Raw genomic sequence first — 14520 nt, forward strand, 5'->3', positions numbered from 1 at the left:
ATATGGAGCTCTGTATCAGAAAAATGGAGCACCTGCCCCAATCAAGACATATTAAGAAATTATTCAGCATGTTATACATAACCACATATAGTTTATTGATTAAACAAGAGTCTCACAGGACAAGTGCATATAGAGGTGGGAAAAACACTCAACCACCCATATGAAAAATTAGAGATAAGGACTCTAACAATATATGATAAACCGGAGGAACAGAGTCCATATATATCAATGTGTGAAACAACTAAATATCTTTATTAAGAAACAAGAATAAAATACATAAAATAACATAGACAGAGAATCCAAAAATTATCCTTAAATGGATCACAGAAGTGTACATTGAGTCACTGTATATATTGGAAAACACAGATAGTATGCACAGTTACTATGACTCAATGTGACTCCAACATGGGGTGCATTAACATAGTATGATTTATGTGAAAAACAGGCAAAGTGCCTAACTCTGAAAGGGTCTATAGTGACCGAAAAGTAGGTACTTATTGCCTAAAAAATGGCAAAAAAGTAAATCCAGAGTGTGCACTTACCCATGTATGGAAGGTGGAGTGTGACCCAGCGGTATAGGATAGTATAGGATAACCACATATAGTCTATAGAAATATATTTTTCTCCAATAAGATATTTCTTCACCTTCTTACCGTAAGAACATCCAGAATACTAAGAAGGCTGTGCACATTGTCACCAGGAGCCACAGACTTCATGTAATGTCTGGTACCATCCTTTGAAGAAGATAAATATGTCTTAGATTATACCATATAATGTACTTTATAATGCCATTATGAGTGTGCTGGGCTAGTACATGAGAACATGGTAAGGTCCTACTGTCAAAACCTCACGGATGTACTAGATGCTATCTGTTTTTCTGATACAGAGCTCCAAATCACCTGCTGCACTTCGCACGGATATAGAGTTATATACAAAAAATTTGGCTGATTCCAGTCACCACTAGTGGGAGCGAACTTCATACTGTTTATTACTGAGCTTAATTTATGTATAAATTGTATGAAGTATCCTTCTAAGCTCCCCCTAGTGGTGGTTCAGGCAGACAAAAGTGGACCGTTTCCCTCAATATCTACGCAGGGGATTTGGAGCTTTGTATCAGAAAAATATATAAATATATTGTAATGACAGGGTAGGGAGACAGACCGGTTAGCCCTAATCTACCCGCCACTCAGTCCCTGCCTACTTGCAACGACCCGTCCTGAGCGACGGGGTACAACTGGGCGACGGTCCCTACGCTCAGTAAGTGCAAGACAGACAAACAGACAAGGGTACACAGAAGTGAGGGAAACGGGGCAGCTGCCCACGGAGACACCATGAGCAACAAGAGTAGTGTACGAGCCGAGTCAAACCAGGAGAGAACGAGGTACAAAACGCTGAGCAGGAGAGTGGTCAGAAAGCCAAGGTCAATAACAAGCAGATGATGAGTAGTACAAGCAGCAGCAGCAAGCCAGGAAACAAGCATAGAAGAATCACAGGCAAAGGAGGAACAGGAAAGGCAGATATAAATAGACAGTGGGCGGGAGCTAGCTCCGTCTGGCCAGGCTGTGATAGGCTCTCCCACTCCTAAGCCTGCCATCCTGAGTGGTGGAAGATGGAGTCAGTCTCACAGACATAGGAGCAGGTGCAGACTGATTGCCCACGGGCGTCGACACAGAAGTTGTGTCTGGCAAATCCTTTACATATATATTATGAAATTAATAGGTCCTAGTTAGGGTGGACATTCACTCTACGACAGGGCAAAAGCAGTTGAGGCAGAGCTAGGGGTGTAGCTAGGAAGAGGTAAGTGGGGCATGTACCATGCAGGGTGCCAGTTGGGTGAAGGAAAGCCTAGCCAAAGTAGAAGTTCCCTATAATGTTAATTGAACTTTCCTGAAATTATATAGAATACATTGCACAGCGTATGGCCAGATAAGATGGTTGCCACCTTGCTGAGAATATGTGAAACCTTACAGGATCAGTGAGTGAAAGCTCCAGTCTTCCTTCCAGGACAATGTAAATGCTGGAGTCAGGCTGACCGGGGCAGAAGACCAAATGTCCAGGTTCATAATACTCAAACACCACGTGCTGACATAACGATAGGAAGAGAGGATGCTCAAAGTGTCCCAGCACGCTAGACAAGACAAGGGAAGCAGGAGGGAAAGACGATATGAGCGATGGTTACACAGGCAAAAGTATTATTAACTTTCCACTGTCTCTGTGCATAGAGATAACGTCTACACAAAACACAGGAGGAACACGTAGAGCCGGCTCCAGAATATGCATCAATGATGGTCACTCAGCATCTCACCGAACGCTTTTGAGCATGTAAAGCACTTCAGGGGGCAAAGCTGGGATCTCTGATTCAGAAGGGTGGCTAAGGAGCGGATTGGGCATGGTCTCTTGGTGATGTGGTATGGAGGGAGGCTGTTCCCATCTTCCCCTCCGAATCCTGCAATAAAGAACCCTATAGACTATCATTTCATTCATATACTGTGACATGGCAGATCATTTCTAGCATTCTTCACCTTTGTCGTACACTCAGCACCTTCTTTCTCTTCTTACTCTGCCAATAAATAGAGAGAACATCATGGGATCCGGCTGGTAATTCTTTGTAAAGATCCATATCCACGTATCAATTATCATTACGATACGACTGAAGGATTAAGAACGAGAACTGACCAGTGTAAAAGCCTAAAACAATCAACAATACATGATAAAACTAAGCAGAAATAGAAGAAAGAGAAATTGCAGAACTGGGGTCCTGGGCAGGGATGTCAGTAAGGGTATGTGCACACGACCTCTTTTAAGAAGTAATGGAGGCGTTTTACGCCTCGAATTACGCCTGAAAAGACGGCTCCAATACGTCGGCAAACATCTGCCCATTGCTTGCAATGGGTCTTACGATGTTCTGTGCAAACGAGCTGTCATTTTACACGTCGCTGTCAAAAGACGGCGCGTAAAATTACGGCCGCGTCAAAGAAATGCAGGACAATTCTTGGGACGTTTTTGGAGCCGTTTTCTCATAGACTCTATTGAAAACTGCTCCAAAAAACGTCCGTAAAAATTGCTGCGAAAAACGCTGCTAAATACGCAAGTTGCTCAAAATACGTCTGAAAATCAGGGGCTCCTGAATTTCAGACGTTTTTACAAGTGCATGCGTTTTTCGGCGTCTTTTACGGACGTAATTTGAGCGGATTTTCATTGGAGTCAATGAAAAACGGCTCTAATTACATCCCAAGAAGTGTCCTGCACTTCTGAGGCGGCCGTAATTTTACGTGCCGTCTTTTGACAGCGCCGCGTAAAATGACAGCTCGTCTGCACAGAACATCGTAAGACCCATTGCAAGCAATGGGCAGATGTTTGCCGACGTATTGGAGCCGTCTTTTCAGGCGCAATTCGAGGCGTAAAACGCCTCCATTACGCCTGAAAAGAGGTTGTGTGTACATACCCTAACACTGTCCATGGGGTGTTGGATAGTGTATCGGCAGTTAATATGGCTTATGGTGGGTGAGGTCTTCTGTGACATATGGTCCTAGATTCTTTTTGATTACCACCTGTACTGACTTTGTTATGGTGTAACTGTGGTTTAACTACTGGAATCATTATTTTATACAGAGAGGTTGAATATATAGTATGTTCTGACATTTGCAAACATTGACCTGTGGTACCACCAGTTATGCCCTGCCCTATGACATACATTGTCCTTTTGTTGTACTTTATGTACATATATATTTATGGGTGTTTTTAAAATGTTATGTACAACTGTGTTTTGTGGGTCGTAAACCCTTAATGACCGGGCCATTTTGCGTGTTAATGACCAAGGATTATTTTTTGTTTTTTCACGGTCGCATTCCAAGAGTCGTAACTTTTTTTTTATTCCGTCGACATAGCCGTATAAGGGCTTGTTTTTTTGCGGGACGCGTTGTATTTTGTAATTGCACCATTTTTAGATGCTTACAATATATCGATTAACTTTTATTAACTTTATTTTAGGAGAGAATTGAAAATAAGCAGCTATTCCAGCATTGATTTTCACGTTAAAGATTTACGTTGTTTACTATGCAGCATAAATAACATGTTAACTTTATTCTATGGGTCGGCACGATTACGGGGATACCAAATATGTAAAGGTTTTATATGTTTTCCGACGTTTGCGCAATAAAAACCCTTTTAGAAAAAAATTACTTGTTTTTGCATCGCCGCATTCGTTCATCCGTCAATGTGGCCGTATGTGGGCTTGATTTTTGCGGGCCAAGATGTAGTTTTCATTAGTACTATTTTGGGGTACATAGGACTTATAGATTAACTTTTATTTAATTTTTTATGGGGGGAATGGGAGAAAAGAGAAAATGTTGCTGCTGTTTTTTGCAGTTTTTTTGGACGCCGTTTATCCGCCGGTTGAATTAATGTGTTCATTTTATTGTTCAAGTCGTTACAAACGTGGGGATACAATATATGTGCATGTGTTATTTGTTTTGACACTTTTACTAAATAAAACCACTTTTTGGACTTTGTTAGGCCCCCGGCTGCCATGGAAACTCGACGGCGCCTCGCGATTTCTTTGCGGGGGCGCCGATGGGGTGACAGAGGGAGCTCTCTCCCTCTGCCAAACACATTAGATGTCGTTGTCGCTATTGACAGTGGCATTTAATGGGATAAACTGCTGGAATCGGAGCGCACTTCGATTCCGGCAGTTGCGGCAGGAGCCAGGCTGTGTATAACATCCGTGCTCCTGCCGCTGATCGCATGGGTACACTGGCAGTATCCGCGCGATCAGAGAACGGATATATCCGTCCTTTTGCGGGAACTAACTCCTGCACAGGATGGATATATCCGTCCTTCGTCGTAAAGGGGTTAATAAAGATTTTGTACTTTTTCAACCTCCCATACATGGGTAAGTGCATCTTTCGGACTTAACTTGGCTTTATGCCGTTCTTCCAAGGCACTAGTCACTTAGATTAGTTACAGACCTTTTTGAATTAGGCATTTTTGTCCATCCTTGCACTGTTTGCACTTTAAATTACCCCTATTTGATGCACCCTGTGTTGGAGCTACATTGAGCTACAATAACTGTGCATACCATTCAATGTACTGTATATACTGCTATCAATGTACATATCTGTGATCCGTATTAGGATTTATTTTGGATTCTCTGTCTTTGTCATTCAGTGTATTTTTATGGTATCAATAAAGATGTTTTATTCCTTCATATGTTGATATATATGGACTCTTTTTTTCTCTTGTTTATCATATTGATGAATATGGTCTTATTATAGCAACTATCTGAAGAGGTAGTAAGCAGCGGAGCTGTCCTATTAGCGCAGAATTCTAGAGTGTCATGATTAAAATAAAGGGCGTTGTTATGCAAATAGGAACTGTGGTAAGGTCTTACATCATTTCCAGGCTTGCACGTTCACGCTAAATGAAAAATGAAAATTGAGGTGCTGATTGCAAATAGGTCATTAAAAAATGAAACTATATTATGTTTTTACGTATTTATGTTACATCTATTCACCCCAGGACTGACCTTCAATATGACAAATCAGTAATAGTTATCATATACTAATTGTATATTTACCGGGGGCGTTGCTAGGGTCTTAAAAGATAAGGATCAGGGGCACAAACCACCACATCATGACCACATATTGCCACCACATAGTGACTGAATAATGGCACCATACTGTTACTGAATAATACCCCCACACAGGACAACATATTACCACCACATAGTGAATGAATAATACCACCATACAGTTACTGAATAATACCCCCACATCGTGACCACATAGTGACTGAATAATACCCCCATACAGATACTGAATAATACTTCCAAAATATGACAACATATTACCACTACAGTGACTGAATAATACCACCATACTGTTACTGAATGCCTCACCATGATCACATATCACCACCACCACCATACAGTGACTGAATAATACCACCATACTGTGACTGAATAATACCACCACATAGTGACTGAATACCACCACCATACGGTTAATGAATAATATCGCCACACCATGACCACATATTACCACCAAGTAGTGAATGAATAATACCACCATACTGTTACTGAATAATACCTCCAAACCATGACAACATATTGCCACCACATAGTGACTGAATAATACCACTATACTGTTACTGAATAATACCACCACACTGTTACTGAATAATACTGCCACATCATGACCACATATTACCACATAGTAACTGAATAATACCACCATACTGTAACTGAATAATACCACCACACTATGAACACATATTACCACCACATAGTTACTGAATAATACCACCATACGGTTACTGAATAATACCACCATACTGTTACTGAATAGTGCTGCCACATCATGACCACATAGTGACTGAATAATACCACCATACTGTTGCTGAATGATATCACCATACGGTTACTGAATAATGCTACCACATCATGACCACATATTACCACATAGTGACTGAATAATACCACCATACTGTTACTGAATCATACCCCCACACCGTGACCACATAGTGACTGAATAATACCCCCATACAGATACTGAATAATACCTCCAAAATATGAAAACATATTACCACTACAGTGACTGAATAATACCACCATACTGTTACTGAATGCCACACCATGATCACATATCACCAACACCCCATAGTGGCTGAATAATACCACCATACGGTTACTGAATAATACCACCACCACACCATAACCACATAGTGAATGAATAATACCCCCACACCATAATTACATAGTGACTGAATAATACACCATGACCACATATTACTACTTCATAATGGCTGAATAATACCTCCACACCAGGACAACATATTACCACCACATAGTGAATGAATAATACCACCATACAGTTACTGAATAATACCACCATACGGTAACTGAATAATACCGCCACACCATGACCACATATTACCACCACATAGTGAATGAATAATACCACCATACTGTTACTGAATAATACCTCCAAACCATGACAAGATATTGCCACCACATAGTGACTGAATAATACCACTATACTGTTACTGAATAATACCACCACACTGTTACTGAATAATACGGCCACATCATGACCACATATTACCACATAGTGACTGAATAAAACCACCATACTGTTACTGAATAATACCACCACACTATGACCACATATTACCACCACAGTGACTGAATAATACCACCATACGGTTACTGAATATTACCACCATACTGTTACTGAATAGTGCTGCCACATCATGACCACATACTGACTAAATAATACCACCATACTGTTACTGAATAATACCACCATACTGTTACTGAATAATGCTACCACATCATGACCACATATTACCACATAGTGACTGAATAATACCACCATACTGTTACTGAATGATACCACCATACTGTTACTGAATAATGCTACCACATCATGACCACATATTACAACCACATAGTAACTGAATAATACCACCATGCTGCTACTGAATAATACCACCACACCATGACCACATATTACCACCACAGTGACTGAATAATACCACCATACTGTTACTGAATAATACCGCCACACCATGGTCACATATTACCACCACCACATAGTGACTGAATAATACCACCATACAGTTACTGAATAATACCACCACACCATAACCACATAGTGACTGAATAATACCCCCACACCATGACCACATATTACCCCCACATAGTGAATGAATAATACCACCATACTGTTAGTGAATAATACCCCCACACCGTGACCACATAATTACCCCTTTCTGCTCCTACACAGTAATAGTGCCTGCTTGGTGCCCCCTACTTAGTAAAAGTGCTTTCTCTGTTAGACAGCATTTAAAGGGGAAGCCACCAAAGCCAACCACTGTACATAGCTGTTTGGAAAAGACTAATGAAGATTAGTGCCCATATGGAACCAGCAAGCATATTGTGCCTTTGTGATAACCACCATGTTTAAAGTGCTTCTTCGGAGTAAATGTGAGTTGAGCTGCTAGAACTGTGTTACGCTTGTGCTTTAATTTCTGCGCCATCCCTCCTGTGGGATGGTCACCATCAGACCCCTCGTCTACAACACCCTGGTTCAGTTGTGTTACACCAGCACCTAGTAGGCCCTCAGCTCCCATAATTGCCCATTGGCACAACGCGATCACCCGCTCCCCCTGTAAAAGCACTTATATGCTGCAATTGCTATTGACCATGGCATCTAAGGAGTTAAATGGCAGGGATCAGAATTATTTGTTGCAGCAGGACGTCACAGTTGACACCTGCTGCTGACGGAGCTGGCACGATCTATGGGCAGAACATCCTGCGAGCACCACACGGTGCAGGAAGGGATTAAGCGTAAATTCTGCCCCAATTATGCCAGTCAGCCTCAGAAACTCATGAGTGGCAACGCCCAGAGCCAAAGAGGAGATGGGCCTGCAAAAGATAAGCCGGGAGCGAGGAGAGGTGAGTATTATCGGCCGTTATCTATCAAATAATAGAACGGTGTAGAATAGGCGGCGTAGTTTGCACAAATATAAAAAGAAAGTAACACATTAAAATGCAATTATTATTACCTTTAGAGAAATCTTCTTTGCTGGCCGTTGTGGAGTTTCTGTTAACAACGGTTCTGCGGACAATCACATAATACATGCAAAATGATTACCAAAAATTGTGTTGGAAATTTTATAAACCCAAAATTGCTAATGGGGATGACATAGACTTACAAAAATAAGAAGCACTAAAACAACAGCATTTCATGTAAATAAAACCCCGGGAAGATAAGAAAAGTAACAAACAGTGTACAATACTATAGCGCCCTCTAGTGGCAAACCACATGTAGGATACATTTACTCATTGTGATTACCATTGTGGTTTTTATGAAACTAACTGAATTAAAGGGGTATACACCTCACTAGTAGTGATGGCATATCACTAGGATTTGCCACCCCTTGCTGATTGGTGGGAGTCCGACTGCTGGGACCTTAGAGTTCTTATTCACAGCACTAGTTCAGTGCTGCAGCTTCTTCACAGTTTTTCCTGCAGAGCTGTGCTCCTGTCCTCTGGCAGGTAATAGTAATGCAGCCCAATTCACTTGGAATGGGTACACTGCTGTGAAGGGATAAAGCCAAACATTTTAAACCTTAAAAAAAGAAAATAGGGAACGCTCTGCTGTTTCTGTACCTCACATTGTATAGAGAAGAAGCATGCTCGATCACAGCTCAATACTAATTCATCCTCGCCGCAGTCATTCTGGTGGGGGGTGATGGAGTAATGGAGAGGTGAGAGGTGATAAATGTTATTGGCTGGAATACCCCTTTAATAATCACAAGAGGCAGAACTTTATTTAATAAATCTCTTGAGATGACATTGCCCAAGTAGGCATCCTGTAAGACATTGTGTGGTCTTCAGATGATTAAGAAGTATAGAACTGCTTGTTCTTGAAGAACCTGGAAATGGTTGTGGTGGATATATAAAAGAGTTACGCATCTGCATTTTTGTTTTCTGTTGTTCTGCTCTGTTATAGGAGCAGAACAACATGATGGATACCATCGGCACCCGAAAGAGCCCACTGACTTTAATGGGTCCTGTCAGGTTCCATCATGGTATTCATCGTTGTACCGGATAAAATGTGCAGCATGCTGAACCTTCTATGCAGATGTGAACACAGCCTAATAGTACAGGAAAAACTTATGTTCCTCAAGGGTGGGGATGAAACAATATATGACTCACCTGACTGATGTCCTTGTGATAACCACTGGATCAGCCACAGTAAGCAGACTCCACCCACGAGTAGCCCTGCCCCCACGGTGTAATTTGTCACTGTATAATCCTGAGGGGAATAAATTCTTAAGTGTAGAGATACAGAAGAATAACATAAGACAACACAATGCTTTGTGGTTGTACTTTATTTTACAGATATGAGACCAAGGTTGTGGCTCACTATAACAAGATAACAAGACAAGATGCAAATACTTCATTTCCTTGGAATTGAATGAATCTTTCTAGGGGAGCATCATTTAACTAATCTGTCAACCTCTACCTTTTCTCCTTTACAAGAATGGACAGGTTAAGGTGTTCCAGAACGTCAGGTTTGGACTCAGGGTCGGCCTTAGACGTGTGCAACCTGTAAAGTCGAACAGGGGCATCATCTGTCATCACTAAAGTGGAGCACCAAAAGTAAGGACGCTGCATGTATGTTCTTAACAAATGTGAACATATAAATATTTGATCTTCTTTAAACAGTATAATATATATATATATGAGGAATTGTACAAAAAAATAATAATTCAGCTTTGCAATTTGCATTTCTTATAACGGTCCACCAGTCTCTGATATCGATTAAAGGACATTTTTTTCCACTCCTCCATGGAAAAAAATTTCAGTCACGAGATGTTTGAGGGGTTTCTTGCATGCTCAGCCCATTCCAAACCCCCCATACCAACTCAATGGGACCTAGATCCGGACTGTGACTTGGCCATTCAAGAACCCTCCATTTCTCAGCCATGCCTTGGTAAATTTACTGGTATGGTAAGACTCATTATCATGTAACCAGGTCCACTTTCTGCTGAGCTTCAATCTTCTGACAGATGATCTCACATTATCCTCAAGCACCGTCTGGTACAATGAAGAATTCATAGTGGATTCCATGATGGTGAACTGCCCAGGTTCTGATGCAGCAAAGCAGCCCCAAACCATAACATTTCCACCACCATGCATTATAGTTGGTATCAGGTTCCTTAGGTGAAATGCTGTAATTGGTTTTCCCCAAACATGTCTTCTGGTATGGGCCAAATAACTATCTTTACCCAGTCCGTCCTGATCACATTGTTCTAGAAGTCCTGGTGTTTGCCTTGGTGTTCATGGACAAACCTTAGTCTTTCTCTTCTTTCTTAGCAGCACAGTTTCCTCTTTTTGTAACTCTTCACACGTAGATCTAATGTCTGCAGCCTTTTTCTAATGGAGTTATTAGAGACTTCTTTCAGCATCTTGTGTTCTGCTCTTGGGTTGAACTTACTGGGACGACTGGGCCTGTACAAGTAGTTTTAAATCTTCTCCACTTATAGATGAAATTCCAGACAGTGGAATGATTTATGTCCAATAGTTTGGCGATCTTTTTAAACCCCTCAGACATCTATAACCTTCTTTCTGAAGGCCATGTCTTTGGATCTAGACATGGTGACACCACACATTTCACCAAAAAAGAGCAAACCAAACTAAATGGCTGAGGTTTAAATAAGATGGGAACCACCAAGATTATCTTTAGCAATATTCTAAGGGTACCCATACAGGGAACGGTGGCAAACGGCCAAGAACTACATTGCAAAAGTGTGGTTTTGCTGCACGGTTCTTGGCCATGCGCCACTCTACTGTTACAATTATGGGCACCCTAATCCTTTCGCTATATATTGTTTGAATGAAGATTAAATATTGACACGTCCACATGTTAAAAATAAAAAATGTACATGACATTAACGCAGTCAGTTTTATTTGACCCACTTGAACAAATTACAAATGTGCCATTACTCTTCTTCATATTTTACAAACTCGACTGTCCAAGTGGGCAATTGTATTGACAACACACTCAATCTTTTGTATTGGGTTAATAATACTTAGAGGCTCTGTCACCAGATTTTGCAACCCCTATCTGCTATTGCAGCAGATCGGCGCTGCAATGTAGATTACAGTAACGTTTTTATTTTTAAAAAACGAGCATTTTTGGCCAAGTTATGACCATTTTTGTATTTATGCAAATGAGGCTTGCAAAAGTCCAAGTGGGCGTGTTTAAAGTAAAAGTACAACTGGGCGTGTTTAAAAGTAAAAGTACAACTGGGCGTGTATTATGTGCGTACATCGTGGCGTGTTTACTACTTTTACTAGCTGGGCGTTCTGATGAGAAGTATCATCCACTTCTCTTCAGAACGCCCAGCTTCTGGCAGTGCAGACACAGCCGTGTTCTCGAGAGATCACGCTGTGACGTCACTTCCCCAGGTCCTGCATCGTGTCAGACGAGCGAGGACACATCGGCACCAGAGGCTACAGATGATTCTGCAGCAGCATCGGCGTTTGCAGGTAAATCGATGTAGCTACTTACCAGCAAACGCTGATGCTGCTGCAGAATCAACTGTAGCCTCTGGTGCCGACACGATGCAGGACCTGTGAGTGACGTCACAGATCTGCACTGCCAGAAGCTGGGCGTTGTGAAGAGAAGTGGATGATACTTCTCATCAGAACGCCCAGCTAGTAAAAGTAGTAAACACGCCCCGATGTACGCACATAATACACGCCCACTTGTACTTTTACTTTTCAACACGCCCAGTTGTACTTTTGCAAGCCTCATTTGCATAAATACAAAAATGGTCATAACTTGGCCAAAAATGCTCGTTTTTTAAAAATAAAAACGTTACTGTAATCTACATTGCAGCGCCTATTTGCTGCAATAGCAGATAGGGGTTGCAAAATCTGGTGACAGAGCCTCTTTAATCAGCAGTTCAATGGGCCACACGTAGCGACAGCCGCATTTGTCCAAAACCATGCCTACATGCAGTGGCAAGTGGCCGCATGATTTTGCCAGTGATACCCGGAAAAATTGTGTTGACATTGGCGACCGAATGTGAGCCGGGTTTGCCGCATCTTGGGCTTGTACTCTTAGGACTTGTCCACCCGTAACAGAATTGCTGCATATTTTCTATCCAGAATTTCATACGTAAAAAAACGCGGCGGAATACAGTAGCAGCAAAGTGGGTATGATTTAACAAATGGCATCCACACCCTGCGGAAAAAATCAGTCCAGAAATTCATCTGCGGTGCATAATGTTAGTTCCGCAGCATTTCAATTATTGCTGTGGAGAGTGGACAGATTTCCTGATGTACTGCGTAATTTTCAGCAGAAAAGCTGCAGAATTTGTTCAGGGGGTCGAAATTACACCACAGGAAGAAGAAATATCCCCATCACACAGCCCTTGAAAGACACGCACCAAAAAAACTCACTATTTTCTGCAGTAAAAACATGCATAAAATAAAATGGCGCAGGTTTTCCACAGCGGATTGTCTGCTAACTGATGCGTAAATGCTTCGGAAATTTTCTGCAGCAAATCCGTTACGTGTGGACAAGCGCTTATAGTGGGCACAGTAGAGCCACCTACTGAAAATTATTCTTACCAATGACATGTCTTATATATAGTGCTCTAATACGTTTTCATGAGAGGTGACCACGTGTAAAGCTACTGAAATATGGATCAGTGGGGGTCCCAGTTACCAGAGAAGAATTATGCCCGCTTGTTGCAAGACCCCCTTAAATGGTATGTACACTTTTGTAAGTATTTGTTATTGCTTCAGTGTAAAAATCTAGTTTCATGTATACAGCACCTATGCAGGCCTATGTGTCTCCATGGTTATCCCTATTGCAAGGATAATATTTACACTATAAAATTATGACTATCCCAGTTTCAAACACTGGGATTTTTGCTCTGGATTATGGGGCAATTCAATTTAATAATTAGGACCGTCTTTGGGACCATTAAAGTAAAAGGATTTCCACATGGAGCAAAAGAATGAGGATTGGGATCCCTTTACAAACACATAAAAACAGGTGTAGAATTCCAAACCACTATTCTGCATACTTACCAATTCAATTTCAAGTAAGTTCCGCGTCTCCTGCATCATGTGATCGAATATCCTGCGTAAAGAGGAGACATTCTAAATTCTAACATTATTTTCTGAACTCTGATTGGTTGCTATGAGAAATAGGATGACTGACCCAAGATGTTATCATCTCCAGTAAATACATCAGTAGCACGAACCGCTCTCCTGCCCTGATTGTTTGTTACAATGCATCAGTGCAAGTAAAATGTATCAGCCTGGATTCCTCGCTGTTTAGCTCATTGTGTTTTTTCTAGACTGGATACTATTGTAACAAACGCTTAGCTGTGAGAAGTATTAGATCTGCACAGGTTTTCAGCTGACAGCAAGCATTGATCTTGACAATGGTTAGGAATTCAAGCACAAAATATACAATAATTTTATTTTTTCCCACATTTTTTTCAAGTAAATAAATCTTGAGTGTACTAATCAGAGTATATATTTTTGTACAGAGAAAACAGAAAACAGCTATATATTTTATTTTTTTAACTGATATTTTTTTTAATGATTAGGTTTACAATTCCATGCTGATTAATTTCCTAATACATTGGAGGTTTTTTTTGGGGGGGGGGGGGGGATTCAAAGTTCCAAAACTCCTGCCTAGACATACATTTAAAAACATAACATGCTGGATACCTGCTGCCACCACTAGAGGGGCTTAGGAGCTTACTGGAGACTGCTACACATTGCACTCAATAATAAGATGGCATGCAGTATGCTCCCTCTAGTGGTGGCTGCAGGTAGGCAGCATGTGATCTTTTACATTTTTGTCTATGCAAGGGATTTGGATCTCTGCATCTGAAAAAATGGAGCTCTGACCTCTATAAAGATACATTAAGAAAATAATTAGCACACAATTATTGACTGAAAAACTACATGATGTAAGAAAA

At 41.1% G+C, this 14520-nt stretch overlaps 1 protein-coding gene across 1 annotated transcript in view; it reads right to left on the bottom strand.

Moving 5' to 3' along the window:
* Positions 1-14520, bottom strand: part of LOC142750513 (patatin-like phospholipase domain-containing protein 6) — an 84967-nt gene that overhangs the window by 44634 nt on the left and 25813 nt on the right. Inside the window, exons 10-16 of the mRNA XM_075859516.1 lie at positions 13616-13667; positions 9722-9821; positions 8566-8618; positions 2523-2560; positions 2306-2446; positions 1969-2128; positions 654-734 (exon numbers count right to left, since the gene is read on the bottom strand). Of these exons, the coding sequence (XP_075715631.1) occupies positions 654-734; positions 1969-2128; positions 2306-2446; positions 2523-2560; positions 8566-8618; positions 9722-9821; positions 13616-13667 (625 nt within the window). The remainder of the gene's footprint in view (positions 1-653; positions 735-1968; positions 2129-2305; positions 2447-2522; positions 2561-8565; positions 8619-9721; positions 9822-13615; positions 13668-14520) is intronic.

This window comes from Rhinoderma darwinii, chromosome 3 (assembly GCF_050947455.1).
Source record: "Rhinoderma darwinii isolate aRhiDar2 chromosome 3, aRhiDar2.hap1, whole genome shotgun sequence".
Taxonomy (NCBI): Eukaryota; Metazoa; Chordata; class Amphibia; order Anura; family Rhinodermatidae; genus Rhinoderma; species Rhinoderma darwinii.